Raw genomic sequence first — 20,312 nt, forward strand, 5'->3', positions numbered from 1 at the left:
TTTGTGTTCAGGTCTTCTAGAGAGATTGATATAAAATATGATATAAAATTATTGATATAATTTTTGAGCACTTAGCTAGGCGTTCAACAAGTTTCTACTATTATGTTTGTTTTTAATGCATTATTTCCTTTAATCCTTACAACATTTGCAAGATGAGTATTACTGGTATTATTATTATTATCACTTAATAGATTGAGATAAGTAACTTTCCCAGGGTCAGAGGTGGTGGATTTCAATGCATTGGGAGAACATGCTTGTAGCCTTAAGTTATAATCATAAAGAGCACAGTATATGGTCAAGAAATGAGCGACTCCAGCTTGCCCCACTCCCACTCTCCCATATCACCTGGTGGACTCAGGTAAGCTTCTCTAAAGTGGAAATTACTAGGCATCTATTCTGGAAGCAGCTCTGCCAATAACTAGTTGTGGGACCTTGAACAATCTGCTACTCTCTTGTAGACTTCCATTTCCACATCTCTGTACAGACATATTCAGACATATTTCCATGTGTCTTAAAATGTCATAGCTTCAGGTCTGCTCTTCTGCCTTGATGTGTCATCATACTTTTGGTTCCTTGGATGGGTGGTGTAGCTAACTCATATCATGCTTAACTCTCATGCAATTCTTGGCATGTTTTTGCTGTGTCTTGTTTTTAAAGACATGTCTACCACATCTGTTGTGAATCCTTTGCTCTTCTTCTAGTAGAAACCAGAACCAGTCAATGGCCAATGAAAACTACACACGAGTCACGGAGTTCATTTTCACAGGCTTGAGTTACAACCCCCAGTTGCATGTCTTCCTCTTCCTGCTCTTTCTGAGTTTCTACATCATCAATCTAACTGGAAACTTGGGCATGATTATTCTCATCCGGATTGACTCCCGCCTTCACACACCCATGTACTTCTTCCTCAGTCACCTGTCATTTGTGGATATTTGCTTCTCCTCAGTTGTGAGCCCCAAGATGCTCACTGACTTCTTTGTGAAGAGGAAAGCCATCTCTTTCCTGGGCTGTGCTTTGCAGCAGTGGTTTTTTGGGTTCTTTGTAGCAGCAGAGTGTTTTCTCTTGGCATCCATGGCCTACGACCGCTATGTGGCCATCTGTAACCCGTTATTGTACTCAGTTGCCATGTCCCAGAGACTCTGCATACAGCTGGTGGTGGGTCCCTATGTCATTGGGTTCATGAACACCATGACTCATACAACAAATGCATTCCGTCTCCCTTTCTGTGGTCCTAATGTCATCAATCATTTTTTCTGTGACATGTCCCCCCTGCTCTCCCTCGTGTGTGCTGATACGAGGCTCAATAAGTTGGTAGTTTTCATCGTGGCTGGAGCTGTGGGAGTCTTCAGTGGTCTGACTATCCTGGTCTCCTACATCTACATTCTCACTGCTATCCTGAGGATCCGCTCTGCTGATGGGAGGCGCAAAGCCTTTTCCACCTGCTCTTCTCACCTGACAGCTGTCTCCATCCTGTATGGGACACTTTTCTTTATCTACGTACGTCCCAGTGCAAGTTTCTCCCTGGACCTCAATAAGGTGGTGTCTGTGTTTTATACAGCAGTGATTCCTATGTTGAACCCACTTATCTACAGCTTGAGAAATAAGGAGGTCAAAGATGCCATCCACAGGACTGTGGCTAAGGGAAAGTTTTGCAGTGTCTAAATTATCTAGAAAGGAAATTGGAGGTAAAAATTCAAAGGATATACTATTTGCATGATTTCCTAAGATTCTAGGACACTTGCAAAGGTTTGGGGATCCCTTTATCCATTCATCCATCTGTCGATGAGTGTGGATTTACTGAGCCCTGCATGTGATCTTTTCTCTGTAGCATAGCAATATTACAGTTCATACCCACACACCATTTAATTTTGCTTCCCCTTGACACCTCACTGTATAATTATTTTCAAAAAAGCTTTTACTGTATTCATTTAATTTTTTTCATTTTCATAAAATATTTTTCCCACTGTATCCTTGGTATTAAAATGTTAAAATTCAATGCCGTAAGTTCTGCACTCACATCTAGCTCTCATCAGTAGGAATCTGCAAAAAATAATGTGAGATTTCATGGTTAATCTCATGAATGGAATGAAATTCTTGGGTATATACACTAAGATTTTTGGGGAGGCCTTGACACAAGTCTCTTGAATCACAGAGACTGAAGACAGATCTGTGTTGGACTCTATGACAGATAACCTTATTCACTGGCCCATTTAGGCAATAAAGACACATGTACTCCTCTCTAATACAGTTCATACCTGAAAGAGCTCCCGGTAGAATGGGTTAACCCTGTATTTTCTCATGATTCAGTTTTCTTATATATATTTAGAGGATTACTTGAATTTTAAGAGGTTGGAGTTTGGTCGTGCATATACAGTGCCTTCTAAAGCCTGGCAATGACTCATCCAAGAATGTGTGAAGAAATGCTATAATTGAGTGGAGGCTTTTAGTGTAGATCTGTTGGTTTCTGCACTGCAAGAAGCAGATCCTTGTAGCTCAATTTGATGTGTCTGACTCTTGGGCATGGTGAGTTCCTGGCATCCTTTGGGTCTGTAGCCTGGTGATGTGTCACCACTCCCTGTGAAGAATGGGAAACCAAGCCAGGGTCACCACATGCTCTTAGAGACCTAGGAAGGTTACCTGCTCCTACATGTATCTTATTTCAATCAGTATAGCTTTACCTCTTGGCTTGGGAATGAAAGGACCAAAAAGAGAGAACTTCACTGAGCAAATGTATCAGTTTTCTAGATGAGATTATAATGTCATGGCCAAATTATTATACCAATGTCCTAAGAATTTTAAGGGACTATTTGCCCAAATTGTATTTATTTATTTACCTATTTTATTTTTAACTTAATTTTTATTATATCATAATTGTATACATTTATGGGGTACCATGTGATGATTTGATATACAATGTAGAATGCTTAAATTAAACTGATTAACATAACTATCACCTTACTTATTTTTTGTGGTAAGATATTTATAATTTATTCTTAGTTGTTTTGAAGTGCACCCTGAACACTTGCATTGTGTACATTAGGTGAGATCCCACCAAATACTCTCCCTCTATTCACTCTCCCCTCTTTTTCCTCTCCCCTCCTTCTTTCTGGACTATTTGTGTTTTATCATGTGAATGTGTAAGAGATTATTTATTGATTTTGCAATAGTATTGAGTACATTGGATACTTTCTTTCCCATTCTTGAGATACTTTACTAAGAAGAATATGTTCCAGCTCCATCGAGGGAAACATAAAAGATGTAAAGTCTCCATATTTTTTATGGCTGCATAGAATTTCATGGTATATATATACCACAATTTGTTAATCCATTCATGGGTTGATGGGCATTTGGGCTGTGTCTACACCTTGGCTATTATGAATTGGGCTGCAATAAACATTCTGGTGCAAATGTCTGTTGTAAAATGATCTTTGTTCATTTGGGTAGATACTTAGTAATGGAATTGGAGGATCAAATGGTAGGTCAACTTTTAGTTCCTTGAGAATTCTTCATACTTCTTTCCAAAAAGGCTGTATTAGTTTGCAATACCCGCCCCCCCCACCCCCCCAGCAGTAAAGCAGTGTTCCTTTCTCTCCACATGCACACCACATCTGCAGTTTTGGGATTTTGTGACATGGGCTGATATTACTGGAGTTATGTGATATCTCAAAGTGGTTTCGATTTGCATTTCTCTGATGATTAAAGTTGATGAGCATTTTTTTTGTGTGTGTTTATTGGCTATTCGCTTGTCATCTTCAGAGAAGTTTCTATTCAAGTCTCTTGGCCACAGAGAAATGGTGTTGTTTGTTCTTTTATTATTGATTAATTTGATTTCTATTTTATTTTAGTTATTTTTTGATACAGAATCTCACTGTTACCTTGGGTAGATTACCATGATGTAATAGCTCACAGCAGCCTCAAACTCTTGGGCTCAAGAGATCTTTTTACCTCAGCCTGAAACTATAGGTGCCTGCCACCATGCCTGTCTAATTTTTCTATTGCTTTTGCTCAGGCTGGTCTCGCACTCCTGAGATCAGGTGATCCACTTGCCTGAGCGTCTCAGAGTGCTAGGATTATAGGCATGAGCCACTTTGCCTGGTCCATTTGCCCAAATTTTAAAGAAATATTTTTTCTACATTTTTGCCCAAACTGAATTTAGTAAGGATGCTTGAGAAGCTTTTGCTGAAAGTCACAATCTACTGGTTAGGTAAATAAAGTTTCTGTACTTTTGAGTACTTTTGTACATATAAACTGTTGTGAGCTATATTTTTGATTATTGTGTTGTGCACAATTTCTGATAACAAACAATTGTTCAATGAGTAACCACATAATCATAACATGTTTTATCTCTAGGGGCCTTAGAAGTCAATGTATCCTACCTAGATGACTGGCTAGTTACTTAAGGCTTGGGGAAAACTGTCTTTTCTTACCTTATGGTTTATAAAATTCCAAAATATAGCTTGCCATCAAGCATGTTTATGACAAACCCATTTGGACTCCAGGAGGCTTGTTTGAGAGTGAGTTTTTTGAGTGGGATAAGGTTTCTCCCCAGATATTAGAATATTTGCTGGAGGTAGTAGTGAAGAAATAAGCTATAACAAAAACAAATTATTTAATAGAATTTAGAATGAGAAGACCTCATACATTCATTTATTTAAAAATTTTTTTTTTGGCCTTCTGTGTGCCAGACACTGATGGTGCTGCTACTGAGAACAGTGGAAACAAATGAACATTATTCCTGAATCCATGGAGTTATAGGATAATGGATTCAAGATATACATAAGTGGTCATAATTTTAATGTAATCAGCTAAGTCCATGGGGAGATAAATGAAATAACCACATAAAGCTACTGCGAAGATTAAATTAGATAATGGATGCAGAATCACTGCATAAACTTTAAACATATTTCACTGCTTCCTAATAAAAACTGTTCAGTGCAAACAGCAAAATTTCAGAACCAGGGTGTTATCCTAAATGTGCCATATTTCACAATATTGGTTTCTTTGCAGGATCTTGAAAATCAGTGACAAGAGGGGAAGAGGAGCAGCTCAAGACAGGAATGAGCTCGGGTTCGGAGACAGGGGCCTATATTTTAACCCTAGTTTCATTACACGAGTTTGTGGTTTTAGGGTTGTATTTTAACTCTGCCTATATAATTGGGTTAATAATGATTTATTCACTGAGGATTTGCAACCAGGTTGTTGAAAGAATTAAAGTACACCAAAGGAAACTTTTATTATTTATTACTGCCCCTTCAAAATGTCCCTTGCTATCTCAAATCTTTAGCCTTCGTAACACTGGTTGACACCACAGATGACTCTAATAGTTTTTCCTTTCACTCAGAAGTGGGAAATGAATGATTTGCTTTTCCAACTACTAAAAGGTCAAGTCCACTGGAATGTTAAGCTAAATATTCTTAACCCAATTAAAACTTTCTTACTATCCCACCTCAGGCTCTGGAGCCCATAGTGGAGAAAGTTGGCCAATCAGATTCTCTATTGTTGCCTCTCCTTTCTGACTCCATAGCTGCAGTGTGGCTAGTGCAGGACCAAATGCTAGAATTGAAAGAAGAGGGAAGAGAGAGCAGGAGAAATTGACTGGAGTAGTTGGAACCTGGTGCCAGTATATTTTAACAATGCGCTGTTGCATGGTATTTATCTTGGGGGATGCTTTTGTGGGTCCCTCAGAGCCAGGGTCTTCCTGAATCTGCCATCCCTGACCTCCTAATTCAATCCTTTATTTTCTTGGGAGGCCAGTGACTGCTCTAGCTGGACATGGATGGTTCCTCCAGCAGTTCTTGGCTTCTCGGCTTGACTCTTGTATCATGATCATCTTACTGCCCCCCAGTCCCTGCCAGGAGGTTGCCTTGAGGTTCCCTTTGAAGATGACCTACATCTTTCCCCTCCATGACATCTATACACAGACCCCTCCTGGCCCCTTGATAGTGGAAGAGCAGACTCTTCCCAGTAATGTGGTTCCTTTGAAGGCTTCATCACTTGGCTCGGGTAAAGGGAATAAAGAACAAAGTGGCACATGGGTCATTCTCTCCAAGGAAATTCTTCTTAAATTCTCTTCACCTTTTCTTTCCAAATTCCAAATGATCCGATCTGCTAATGGTGTAGGAACCAGTAAGGGATATTCCCACACCTTTATCAAGCAGATGTCCATAAATTCACTTTAGAATCCAGCCAGGTCATGCACTTAGTAGTTCTTGATTCAAGGACCTTTGCTGTAACTCTGAGACAACACTTAGCCTCCTGTTATAATAAAATATGTTAATAAATATTAGGTTACCAGTTCCACGCCCAGCCATAATAAATGCTTACTGTATAGATGTTATTTCTATCACTGCAACATCAACTAAGGTGATGTTTGACATGTGTCAATCCCTAAACATGGCTGCTTATAAGATAATTGATTTATGTGTTGTTATTAGATACTTCATCACTCATACTTTAAAAATACCCTACAATGTTTTAGTTTACTATGTGATTTCCCATAACTGAGAAAAACGTATGCAAGAGTTCTGTTTTATATTTCCATAGTAATGAGTAAAAAATAATCTTTTTTTGTATAAACAAGAAAACAGAAAGAACTGCTTATTTTACTCAAAAAACCTTCATTAGGATTTAAGTAATGTTTGTATCTTCTCCACTATGACAAAAGCTCTCAGTTTGTAGGAAAAATGAGGTTCAGGGAGACAGGAAAATTCTTTCCCAATTTTATCTTAGATTAGGGTATAAGAATAAGAATACTGGATCTCTAACGAATTATAAATGTGATTTTACTTTTATATCTGTTCTTGTATGTAAACTGAATGAGAAAGTATTTTAGATACACTACAATGAAACCACAATTGGGATAAGATTCTCTGTAAAATTTAAAAATATAACAGAACAGGTTGTTAAGTACTTTATATGTCTTCTGGGATACAAGAAGCACCAAATACATGAAACTATATATTGCTATCATGATTGCCTCATGCTAAACTCAACACATTGCCATCCTAGACTCTACATTTATGTATCTATTTCTCCTCCTTCTTATTCTTCTTCCCCTTCCTCTTCTCCTTCTTTTTGGTGTTTGATGTTATCTTGTGACATTGTCACATAATCCCAATGGACCTAAGTGCTCAGATCAAGGAATAGGGACTGAATAAAGAGGTGAAAGCTGTTTAATTTTGTTGCAGTATAGGCTTAAGAGACAAGGACTGATAGTGCTCCTTTTTTTTTTTTTTTTTTTGTCCAACTAGATTATGCTTCAGTGCATGTACCTATCTCTCCCATGATTACCCTCTGCTGATAAAACCTACCTCCAGACCATAGCTTTATCACTAACTCTTTTTGTAATTTTTAGCAGCCACCTTCCTTCTCTAGGGAGGGCCTCATTTATCTTATTTATTATTTCTTTTTTTTAATTTATTTTTTTATTAAATCATAGCTGTGTACATTAGTATGATCATGGGGCACCATACACTTGATTCATAGACCGCTTGACACATTTTCATCACACTAGTTAACATAGCTTTCGTGGCATTTTCTTAGATATTTTGCTAAGACCTTTACATTCCACTTTTACTAGGATTCACATATTCCCTTGTAAGATGCACCGCAGGTGTAATCCCATTAATCCCCCTCCCTCCAACGACCTCCCCCCTCCCTCCCCTCTCTTTCCCCCTTCTCCCTATTCTTAGGTTGTAACTGGGTTATAGCTTTCATGTGAAGGTCCTACATTAGTTCCATAATAAGGGTGAGTACATTGGGTACTTTTTCTTCCATTCTTGAGACACTTTACTAAGAAGAATATGTTCCAGCTCCATCCATGTAAACGTGAAAGAGGTAAAGTATCCATCTTTCTTTAGGGCTGCATAATATTCCATGGTGTACATACACCACAATTTATTAATCCATTCGTGGATTGATGGACACTTGGGCTTTTCCATGACTTAACAATTATGAACAGGGCTGCAATAAATATTCTAATACAAATATCTTTGTTATGATGTGATTTTTGTTCTTCTGGGTATATGCCCAGTAGAGGGATTACAGGATTGAATGGCAGATCTATTTTTAGATCTCTAAGTGTTCTCCATATCTCTTTCCAAAAGGAATGTATTAATTTGCATTCCCACCAGCAGTGCAAAAGTGTTCCCTTTTCTCCACATCCACGCCAACATCTCTGGTCTTGGGATTTTGTGATATAGGCTAGTCTCACTGGAGTTAGATGATATCTCAAAGTAGTTTTGATTTGCATTTCTCTGATGATTCAAGATGATGAGCATTTTTCATATGTCTGAAGGCCGTGCGCCTGTCTTCTTCAGAGAAGTTTCTCTTCAAGTCCTTTGCCCAGCCTGCGATGGGATCCCTTGTTCTTTTCTTGCTAATGCGTTTGAGTTCTCCGTGGATTCTGGTTATTAAACCTTTGTCAGAGACATAACCTGCAAATATCTTTTCCCATTCTGAGGGCTGTTTGCTTGCTTTACTTACTGTGTTCTTGGCTGTGCAGAAGCTTTTTAGTTTGATCAAGTCCCAATAGTGTATTTTTGAAGCAGCTTCAATTGCCCGGGGGGTCCTTCTCATGAAAAACTCGCCCAACCCAATTTCTTCAAGGGTTTTCCCTGCACTCTCTTCTAGTATTTTTATAGTTTCATGTCTTAGGTTTAAATCTTTAATCCATTGAGAGTCTATCTTGGTTAATGGTGAGAGGTGTGGGTCCAGTTTCAGTCTTCTACATGTTGTCAGCCAGTTCACCCAGCACCATTTGTTAAATAGGGAATCTTTCCCCCATTGAATGTTTTTAATTGGCTTGTCAAAGATTAAATAATGGTAATTAGCTGGATTCATCTCTTGGTTCTCTATTCTGTTCCAGACGTCTACTTCTCTGTTTATGTGCCAGTACCATGCTGTTTTGATCACTATCGATTTGTAGTATAGTCTGAGGTCTGGTAGCGTGATTCCTCCTGCTTTGTTTTTATTTTTGAGTAATGTCTTGGCTATTCTGATTCCATATAAAACTAAGTATTGTTTTTTCAAGATCTTTAAAGTATGACAATGGAGCTTTAATGGGGATTGCGTTGAAATTATATATTGCTTTGGGTAGTATGGACATTTTAACAATGTTGATTCTTCCCAACCATGAGCATGGTATATTTTTCCATTTGTTAACATTCTCAGCTATCTCTTTACTTAGAGTTTCATAGTTCTCTTTATATAGATCTTTCACATCCTTTGTTAGATAAACTCCAAAGTATTTCATCTTCTTTGGCACTACTGTGAATGGGATAGAGTCCTTAATTTTTTTTTCAACTTGACTATTGTTAGTATATATAAAGGCTACCAATTTATGAATGGTGATTTTGTAACCCAAGACGCTGCTGTATTCCTTGATCACTTCTAAGAGTTTTGTAGTAGAGTCCCTAGTATTTTCCAGATATACAATCATCATCTGCGAAAGTTTTATCTCTTCTGACCCTATGTGGATACCCTTGACCGCCTTTTCTTCCCTAATTGTGGTGGCTAAAACTTCCATTACAATGTTAAAGAGCAATGGAGACAATGGGCAGCCTTGTCTGGTTCCAGATCTGAGTGGAAATGATTCCAATTTAACTCCATTCAATATGATATTGGATGTGGGTTTGCTCTAGATGGCCTCTATCAGTTTAAGAAATGTCCCTTCTATACCAATTTTCTTAAGTGTTCTGATCATGAAGGGATGTTGGATGTTATCAAAAGTTTTTCTGCATCGATTGAGAGAATCATATGGTCTTTTTTTTTACATTTGTTTATGTGCTGAATTACATTTATAGATTTACGTATATTGAACCAGCCTTGAGACCCTGGGATAAAACTGACTTGGTCATGATGTATGATTTGTTTGATATGTTGCTGGATTCTGTTTGTTAGAATCTCGTTGAATATTTTTGCATCTATATTCATTAGTGATATAGGTCTATAATTTTCTTATCTTGTTGCGTCTTTTCCTGGTTTGGGGATCAGGGTGATGTTTGCTTCTTTTTCTACCTTTTGGAGCAGGTTGAGTAATATAGGTACTAATTCCTCTTTAAAGGTTTGGTAGAATTCTAACGTAAAACCACCTGGTCCCGGGCTTTTGTTTTTGGGGAGATTTTGTATGGTTGATGTTATTTCCGAACTTGATATGGGCCTGTTCAACATTTCCACTTGATTCTGGCTAAGTCTTGGAAGGTGACGTGCTTCCAAGTAATGGTCAATTTCCTTCAGATTTTCGTATTTCTGAGAATAAAATTTCTTGTAGTATTCATTAAGGATTTTTTTGGATTTCTGAGGAGTCTGTTGTTATTTCGTCTTTGTTATTTCTGATTGATGATATTAGAGATTTTACTCTTTTTTTCCTGATTAGGTTGGCCAAAGGTTTATCTATTTTGTTGAACTTTTCAAAAAACCAGCTTTTTGATTTATTGATCTGTTGTATTATTCTTTTGTTTTCAATTTCATTTAGTTCTGCTCTGATTTTGGTTATTTCTTTTCTTCTACTGGAATTGGAGTGTTCTTGCATTTCTAGTCTTTTGAGATGCCCCATTAAGTTGCTTACTTCCTCTCTTTCCGTTGTCCTGAGGAAGGCTTGCAGTGCTATAAATTTCCCTCTTAGAACTGCCTTTGCGGTGTCCCAGAGGTTCTGAGTTTGTGTCTTCATTGTCGTTTTGTTCCAGAAATTTGGCAATTTCCTTCTTGATATCATCTCTGACCCAGCTATCATTCAGCATAAGGTTATTTAACTTCCATGTCTTTGTATGAGTATGCAGATTCCTGCTGTTACTCAATTCAAGTTTTATTCCATGATGGTCCGAGAAGATGCAAGGAATAATTTCTATTCCTTTAAATTTACTGAGGTTAGACTTGTGACCTAAGATGTGATTGATTTTGGAGTAAGTTCCGTGGGCTGATGAGAAGTATGTGTATTCAGTTTTGTTGGGATGAAATGTTCTGTAGATGTGTGCTAAATCTAAATGCTGGATGGTTAGATTTAAATCTAGAATTTCTTTACTCAGCTTTTTGTTGGAGGATCGATCCATCACTGCCAAAGGAGTGTTAAAATCTCCAACTATTATAGACTTGGAGGAAATCAAGTTGCTCATGTCTGTTAGAGTTTCTCTTATAAATTGAGGTGCATTCTGGTTGGGTGCATAGATGTTAATAATTGAAATCTCATCATATCAAGTCTTACCCTTAACAAATATGAAGTGACCATTCTTGTCCTTCCTTACTTTTGTTGGTTTAAAGCCTATTGTATCTGCAAATAAAATTGCAACACCTGCTTTTTTCTGGTTACCATTTGCCTGAAGTATGGATGACCATCCTTTCACTCTGAGTCTGTATTTGCCTTTTAAGTTAAGATGTGACTCTTGTATGCAACAAATGTCTGGCCTGAGTTTTTTTATCCAGTCAGCTAACCTATGTCTCTTTAGAGGGCAGTTTAAGCCATTCACATTAATGGAGAGTATTGATAAGTTTGGTGAAATTTTGGGTATTGAGTTTTTTGAAAGTCCAGTGGGCATTTTTAATCCTTTTGCCATTGTGGAAGTTGGAGTTTGATCAGAAGTTTCTGAGTGAGTTTTACTTTTGTAGTAGAGGATTGGGTAGGTTATTATGGAGGATAGGTCTGAGAATATCCTGAAGAGCGGTTTGGTTATGGCAAATTTCTTTAGCATATGAATGTAATTAAAGTATTTAATTTCTCCATCATAAATGAAACTCAGTTTAGCTGAGTATAGGATCCGGGGTTGAAAGTTATTTTTCTTTAGGAGATTAAATGTTGATGACCACCCTCTTCTGGCTTGAAAAGTTTCAGCAGAGAGATCTGCAGTCATTCTAATGTTCTTCCCTTTGAAGGTAATAGTTTTCTTTCACCTGGCCGCTTTGAGAATTTTCTCCTTCATATTAACTTTAGTGAAGTTAATTATGATATGCCTGGGGGATGTCTTATTGGGGTTGAGTCGTGCTGGGGTTCTGAAGCTATCTGCTATCTGAATTTCAGGTTCTCTAGGCATGTCTGGAAAATTCTCTTTCATAATTTCATGCAGAAGGGCCTCTGCGCCCAGTGAGGCTACTTCATCTATTTCAGGAATTCCTATGAGTCAGATATTTGCCTTCTTTGAGTTATCCCAGAGCTCTCTGAGAGAGTGATCCATTTTTGCTCTCCACTTCTCTTCCTCTTTGAGAGTCTGGGAATGTTCAAAGGCTTTATCTTCGATGTCGGAGATCCTTTCTTCTGCTTGGTCCATTCTGTTGCTGAGGTATTCTACTGTATTTTTCATATCTTTGAGGGCTGCAAATTCTTGCTTCAGTGTGTCTAAGTCTTTGGTGGTTTTGTCTTTAAATTCATTAAATTCTTGAGACAGATTTTGAATTTCTCTATGAATTCCTAGTTCCATTTTGTTAATCTTGTTTGCCATCCAAATTCTGAATTCGATTTCTGACATCTCAGCCAGTTGTTTGTGAATGGGATCTTCAATTATATCTGCCGTATCTTTCCTTGGGGGGGTTGATCTATTCTGGTTATTCATGTTACCAGAGTTTTTCTACTGATTCTGCCCCATGATTGTTTTACTCCCTTTGATTTCTCCCCTGGTGTTTTGTTGAGGACCCGTACAGTGCTGTGGCCTGAGAAACTGGGGCCCTGTTTGGTGTAGAGGGGCTAATTGGTTCTGTGTTGTTTTCAGCTGGTTTCTATTTGACCCTAGTGAAACAGTTACTCTGGGTTGAAGTCTCAGCTGTGGAGAAATATCAGCAATTAAGTCACCCCACCCACCACAGGCAACAAATGAAAAAGGAAAATCAAACCTTCCTACAACCAACACCCAGGGCACCACCTGGATAGTCCCCAGGTGAGTGGCTCAGTTCAAAAGGTCCAAATCAATTGTCTCAGTCAGCAGCTGCCTCGGGTGGGAAAGTTCAAGTGGTCCCTGGGAACTGGATCACAGGGGTCTGGTGACTGCTCTAATATGACTTGCTCCAGTGCTGCGTGGAGTCAGGAAGAGCCACCCAGTAAATAGATCAGTCTGGGAAGATTGATGCCTCCTTTCCCACCTTTCAGCTCTGTCACACCCAGTCACTGCTAGCCCCACAGGGCTGTGGCCCAGTCAGTTGTCTGCAGTAAGCAGATACTCCAGGGGTTTGCACCTGCCTAAGTCACAGGGTAGTCTGTGTCTGCTCGTCTAGGCCGCTACTCTCTGTCTTTATCCAGCAGGGGGTGGTGTGGCCTGTCAACCTCGGGCACTTGATGGAGGCTGGAGGTGTTCACTCAGTTCCAGCCCCACCCTTAGTTTATGTTACTGGGTGAATGGAACAACCCTGTGGGAGTTTGTTTCTGACCCTGCTAGATTCTTCTGCAGAGGAGAGGCTGATTTGAGTTCCCAGAACCTGTGCCTCAGGCCCTGTCTTTAGTCCTGTGGGTTTGTATTCGCAGCACGATCTGTTGTGGGCTGCAGCCTCTTGGCCTCCTTTGTCTGTAGGCTGGTGATCCCCTGAGGGCCAGGTGCATCTTAGGCTCAGTAAAGTGGTCCTCTGGATCAGCCCCACCTTGGGAGTTTCCTGGCTCTGCGGGTGTGTTTTCTAGTCCCCGTGTTCTACCCAGGTCAGTGCCGCCTCAGGCAAGCCCTTTACTCACGGGGCCTGTGTTTCAGTCCCAGGTCTGTTCTATGGTGGTTGCCATCTGAGAAGATGCTTGGCCTCATCTGGTTGCCCAGGAAGATAGGAGGAGAGGCTATGGGATATCTGGGGGTGGGCCTTGTTATTGCTGAAGACGGCTGTTGCTCTGCACCTCAGGGCACCACCGCTTGAGTGTAATTCCCTCTTAGGTGACCATCGTCTTCTTGCTCCTTTGCTACAGAGTCAGCACTGGCCAGCTGCAGTCCAGGTCCTGTCTACACCTCTCGAGAGTTCACCCAAGAATCTGGACTTCTGTGGGGGTAGGTCTCCAGATTACGGAGTGAGAGTGGAGGGGAGTGTTAGGAGCTCAGAGTTGCAGGTCATAACACCAAGCTCATTGAGACCAAATGACAAATAAACAGATACAAAGGTTACCAGCACACGGGCCAATAGATACAGAAACAGACGGAAACACATAGACATACAGGTAACAGCCACGACAACAGCAATATAAGAACAACTGCAATAAAAATAGTGATAATCGTAAAATAATTGAAAGAAAGGAAAAAATAGAGAGAAAAATGGTGTTATTAGGAATGTTAAATGAGAAGAAAGAAGAAATTAAAATAGAAAACATAGAAATAAAAAACATATTTATATAAAAAGTAATAATAAAAAATTATTGAAATCTCCTCTAAGAAAATGGTGAGGAAAAAACAGACAAAAACAGAACAAACAAACAAAAAAAGCCACCAACTACAAAAATATTCTTGCGTGTAGAAATATACTTATATTTATCTATATGTCTGCTGTAGGGATCAACTTTCGTAGGAATATATTCATACTGCAATATACTTTCTGGACACCAGGTGGCGCTGTGAGTGGTTCCGAGGCTTATACCTGATTTATAGTTTATACTGTTACCATGGTAACCACCTTCCATGGCCGATAGCCATTTTGGAATTTCTGCAAAAGTTTGTCAGGTAAGAATTGTGTAACCTTAGCTGTTCTTTTCCAGACAGCACTTGCGACTGACCTTCCCACTCAGTGCAGGTGTCCATGCTTCTCAAGTCTTTCCACTCTGTTCCCAGGTTCTCCTGCAAACTGGTGACTGCAATCGGGTGTAGGGGGAGTGGTGCTGAGTTCGCGCAGTTGTTGGTGGGCTTGCGGTTTTATCTGTTGTAGCTGGCTCCCAGTGCTGAAGCCAAGTTTGCGGCCTCAGCAGCTACAGCCGGGTCTGCGGCTTCAGTAGCTTCCCGGCTTTAGCAGCCAAAGCCGGGTCGGCAGCTTCAAGCTGGGTCCTGGGGTTGGAGCACTCCGGGGGACTTATTCTGGGTTTTATGGTTCAGAGTTTCTCTTTTGGATTGGTGCCCGCCACCCCCCTCCAACGCCTGGGGGAAAGGTGCCCACCCTTTTGTGTAGTTCAAATCTGTTTCCCGGGCAGGATCCTTTCCCTTCAATTGTCCAACAGTTTGCCCAGGTCCCCGTGGTTTTGAGTGGCTCTCCTTTCGGATGCCTCCCTCAGTTCAGGAATAATTATTTGTCAATTGGGTTTTGTTAGCATTTACAAGCTGCTGACCTCCGTAGGGGAGGGGCCTGCTGGTCAGCATGGCGGAGCAGGAAAGAATCTCTACAACAGAGTCTGTAATTTTAAATTACCCCTCATATATAGCAATCCGCCAGTTCGCTGGGCGTCTCCAGCCGTCTGTCCACTCCAATAATCCACACAGGGAAGGTCCAGACCTCCTTTGCTCTCACCTGGTGGCTTGGGAGAGGTGGGCTACCATTTATCTTATTTATAAAATGGAGAAATAACTGCTTGTGATCAATGAAATAATATTTATTAATAAAGTTAAAATAGCATAGAACATTGCTATGGTGATCAAAATCACCCATAATGATATAGCAGGGCTAATGTATAAGAGACTATTAACATTTAATGGAACTGAAACTAAAGAATTTTAAATAACGTGTTCCAGATCAATAGCTGGAGTTCCAACCTGGAGGTGGAAACCCCATTTTCTTCAAAATAATGAGGCTTTGAATTACAGTGTTTCCTGCAGCTTCAAATTTTTATAAGTAAATTTACCTCCTAGGTTTTCTGGGTTTTACTGAATTGGAATACATTCTTGTTTTGTTTTGTTTTGTCTTGTAGGGCAAGAGATCAAACCCTCAGAGAACAGGATAGTAACTAATGAACCAATGATGCTAGAAAGTGGCCTTTCTGCCTGTGCCAATTTATGAATGCATTGCCCACCCCCAAGGCCTGTCCTCCTTTGTTGCCTGATCTACCAGAGCCCAGTAGATAGCATTCAAAACTGGACAGCAATTATCACCCAGGAAATTTCCTTATTTAAAATTACCTTTATTGAGGGCGGAGCAAGATGGCAGCCGAGTAACAGCTTCCTTGCATCTGGGCACCGTGAGTCTGGGGAGATAGGACTCCAGGCATCTCTGGCTGGTGGGAACTGCCTATCATCACTCCTATGAGGATACAGGGAGTCAGCGAGAGACTTCTGGACCCCAAGAGGAGGACTAAAACAGTGGAAAACCGGCAAGTGGTCGCGTGTGTTCAACCCGTCTAAACCCGCCCACAACTGTAAGTTCAGTAGCAGCGAGACTGCAAACCAGAAAGGCCTTACCTGTGAACTGTTTTGATGTCCTTGGACTTGGCACTGAGTTGAACTGCCTTGGGGAAGGCCTGAGTGGGAGTGCGGAGAACTTTGGCCGTTGTCTAGGGCCCCAGTCTGAGCCGCTGAGCCAGACGGAGCTAATAGTGTTTGGCGGTGGGTCACACGGATCCATTGTCAGTGATCTGCCCCGGCAAGCTCCGCCCTCAGGGTAGCAGAGCTAGAAACGGGTGGGAGCTGGTAACCCAGCAACCAAGTAGCCTAAGGGTGGGGTCTGAGCCGCCTTGCAGCCCTAACCCTCAGGGGCAGAGTGAGACCGGTTTTGGCACACTGAGTAAGTGGATAGCCACTTCAGCAGTGATTCCAGCGAGAAAGCTGGGAAAGCTTCTGCTCAGCAAGTTTACAAGTTCAAAGTGCCTTTTAAGTGGGCTGAAGAGAGATTTAGGGTGTCTACCTGCTGGGGTTTGAGAAATCAGCAGCCTCCAGTCGTATCAGAACTGTGACTAACATCTCATACCCCAAAAGACCACGTGTTGCCCAGACAATATTCAACAACATATACAAACTGCTTTGTTTTTGGTTGTGTATTTTTTTTTTCTTTTTTTTTTTGTTTGGTTGGGTTTTTTTGTTTGTTTATTTTGACGTTGTTGATGTTCTTTTGTTTCTTAATTTCAATCTTTTCCATACAGATCCCTTTTTCTTTCTCAATTTTTCTAGTTTAATTATAATTTCCCATTGCTGCCTTTTTTAATAACTACAACTTCATTTTTGCTAGTGTTTCTACCGCTATCACTTGGTTTTTCACCCAATTTTATCGCCATAAAGTTTTCTGTTTGCTTGTTTTAGTTTCATTTATAGCATTTTTGTCTTTCCTCTCTACTTGGTGGAGGTGGGGTACTGTGTCTGACCAGGTTAGCAAAGAGCTGCTGACCTCAAGGGAACCACCCAACTGGGCACCCAACCCCCAGAAGGTGGGGTTTTTTAAGGTTGTGTCAAAGTACCCTACTGTACACCTATATTGCCCTGTCTCCCTCTTTCTGTGCCTCTCTTCTTTTTGTCAATATTCCTTATCCCTACCCCCTCTTCTTTCTCTATCTTTCTTTTTTTTCTTATCACTCGGTCCTCCTTTCTTTCATCCCTTTTTTGCTCTTCAACCTTCTCACCTTTCTGGTCCTGTAACCCTTAGTCCACAGGCACAAGAACTTAAAGAGCAAGAGGAAGTGAAAGGAAAATTAGGGCAAGGAAACAGATAAAAGAAATCACTCATGAGGAAGAATCAGCAGAAAACTCCAGGCAACATGAAGAACCAGTCCAGAACAACCCCGCCAAGGGACCATGAGGTAGCTACTGCAGAGGATTCCACCTATACAGAAATGTTAGGAATGACAGAAAGGGAATTTAGAATACACATGTTGAAAACAATGAAAGAAATGATGGAAACAATGAAGGAAACTGCTAATAAAGTGGAAAATAACCAAAAGGAAATCCAAAAACAGAATCAAATCAGAGATGAACGATATGAAGAATATAAAAAGGATATAGCAGAGCTGAAGGAAATGAAACAGTCAATCAGGGAACTTAAAGATGCAATGGAAAGTATCAGCAACAGGTTAGACCATGCAGAAGAAAGAATTTCAGAGGTAGAAGACAAAGTTTTTGAGATAACTCAGATAGTAAAAGAGGCAGAAAAGAAGAGAGAGAAAGCAGAAGGTTCACTGTCAGAATTATGGGACTTTATGAAACGTTCCAACATACGAGTTATAGGAATTCCAGAAGGGGAAGAAGAATGCCCCAGAGGAATGGAAGCCATACTAGAGAATATTATAAAAGAAAATTTCCCAAACATCACCAAAGATTCTGACACACTGCTTTCAGAGGGCTATCGGACCCCAGGTTGCCTCAACTCTAACCGAGCTTCTCCAAGACACATTGTGATGAACCTGTCCAAAGTCAAGACAAAAGAAAAGATTCTGCAAGCTGCCAGGAGTAAGCGCCAGTTGACCTACAGGGGCAAATCCATCAGAGTGACCTCAGACTTCTCTAATGAAACTTTCCAAGCAAGAAGACAATGGTCATCTACCTTTAATCTACTGAAACAGAACAATTTTCAGCCCAGAATTCTGTACCCTGCTAAGCTAAGCTTCAAAATTGATGGAGAAATCAAATCATTTACGGATATACAAACATTGAGGAAATTCACCACAACAAGACCAGCTCTACAGGGAATACTTCAACCTGTTCTGCACACTGACCACCACAATGGATCAGCAGCAAAGTAAGAACTCAGAAATCAAAGGACAGAACCTAACCTCCACACTGATGCAAAAGACAAAACTAAGCAATGGAATCTCACCAAATAAGACGAATAGAATACTACCACACTTATCAATTATCTCCATAAATGTTAATGGCTTGAATTCCCCACTGAAGAGACATAGATTGGCTGACTGGATTAAAAAACACAAGCCATCCATTTGCTGTCTGCAAGAAACACACCTGGCTTCAAAAGACAAATTAAAGCTCCGAGTCAAGGGTTGGAAGACAATTTTTCAGGCAAATGGAATTCAGAAGAAAAGAGGAGTTGCAATCTTATTTTCAGATACATGTGGATTTAAAGCAACTAAAGTCAAAAAAGACAAAGATGGTCACTTTATATTGGTCAAGGGAAAACTACAACAAGAAGACATTTCAATTCTAAATATCTATGCACCAAATTTAAATGCTCCCAGATTCTTGAAACAGACCTTACTCAGTCTGAGCAATATGATATCTGATAATACCATCATAACAGGGGACTTTAACACACCTCTTACAGAGCTGGACAGATCCTCTAAACAGAAATTAAACAAAGATATAAGAGATTTAAATGAGACCCTAGAACAATTATGCTTGATAGACGCATATAGAACACTCCACCCCAAAGATAAAGAATATACATTCTTCTCATCACCCCATGGAACATTCTCCAAAATTGATCATATCCTGGGACACAAAACAAATATCAACAGAATCAAAAGAATTGAAATTTTACCTTGTATCTTTTCAGACCATAAGGCACTAAAGGTGGAACTCAACTCTAACAAAAATGCTCGACCCCATCCAAAGGCATGGAAATTAAACAATCTTCTGTTGAATAACAGATGGGTGCAGGAAGAAATCAAACAGGAAATCACTAACTTCCTTAAGCATAACAACAATGAAGACACAAGCTACCAAAACCTGTGGGATACTGCAAAAGCAGTTTTGAGAGGAAAATTCATCGCTTTAGATGCCTACATTCGAAAAACAGACAGAGAACACATCAACAATCTCACAAGAGAACTTATGGAATTGGAAAAAGAAGAACAATCTAAGCCTAAACTCAGTAGAAGAAAAGAAATCTCCAAAATCAAATCAGAGATCAATGAAATTGAAAACAAAAGAATCATTCAGAAAATTAATGAAACAAGGAGTTGGTTTTTTGAAAAAATAAATAAAATAGATAAACCATTGGCCAGACTAACTAGAAATAGAAAAGTAAAATCTCTAGTAACCTCAATCAGAAATGATAAAGGGGAAATAACAACTGATCCCACAGAGATACAAGAGATCATCTCTGAATACTACCAGAAACTGTATGCCCAGAAATTTGACAATGTGAAGGAAACGGATCAATATTTGGAATCACACCCTCTCCCTAGACTTGGCCAGGAAGAAATAGACCTCCTGAACAGACCAATTTCAAGCACTGAGATCAAAGAAACAATAAAAAAGCTTCCAACTAAAAAATGCCCTGGTCCAGATGGCTTCACTCCAGAATTCTATCAAACCTTCAAGGAAGAGCTTATTCCTGTACTGCAGAAATTATTCCAAAAAATTGAGGAAGAAGGAATCTTCCCCAACACATTCTATGAAGCAAACATCACCCTGATACCAAAACCAGGAAAAGACCCAAACAAAAAGGAGAATTTCAGACCAATCTCACTCATGAATATAGATGGAAAAATTCTCAACAAAATCCTAGCCAATAGATTACAGCTTATCATCAAAAAAGTCATTCATCATGATCAAGCAGGCTTC

At 39.9% G+C, this 20,312-nt stretch overlaps 1 protein-coding gene across 1 annotated transcript; it reads left to right on the forward strand.

Annotated features, from left to right (window-relative positions):
* Positions 1–720: 720 nt before the first annotated feature.
* Positions 721–1,662, forward strand: LOC128564309 (olfactory receptor 1009). The gene has a single exon (XM_053559802.1). It carries the CDS (start codon positions 721–723, stop codon positions 1,660–1,662), a length of 942 nt encoding a protein of 313 aa, XP_053415777.1.
* Positions 1,663–20,312: the final 18,650 nt, after the last annotated feature.

Source organism: Nycticebus coucang, chromosome 14 (assembly GCF_027406575.1).
Source record: "Nycticebus coucang isolate mNycCou1 chromosome 14, mNycCou1.pri, whole genome shotgun sequence".
Classification (NCBI taxonomy): domain Eukaryota; kingdom Metazoa; phylum Chordata; class Mammalia; order Primates; family Lorisidae; genus Nycticebus; species Nycticebus coucang.

Excerpts from the sequence above, each read along its gene's own strand:
- LOC128564309 (XM_053559802.1), top strand. The coding sequence starts at position 721 with ATGGCCAATGAAAACTACACACGAGTCACGGAGTTCATTTTCACAGGC.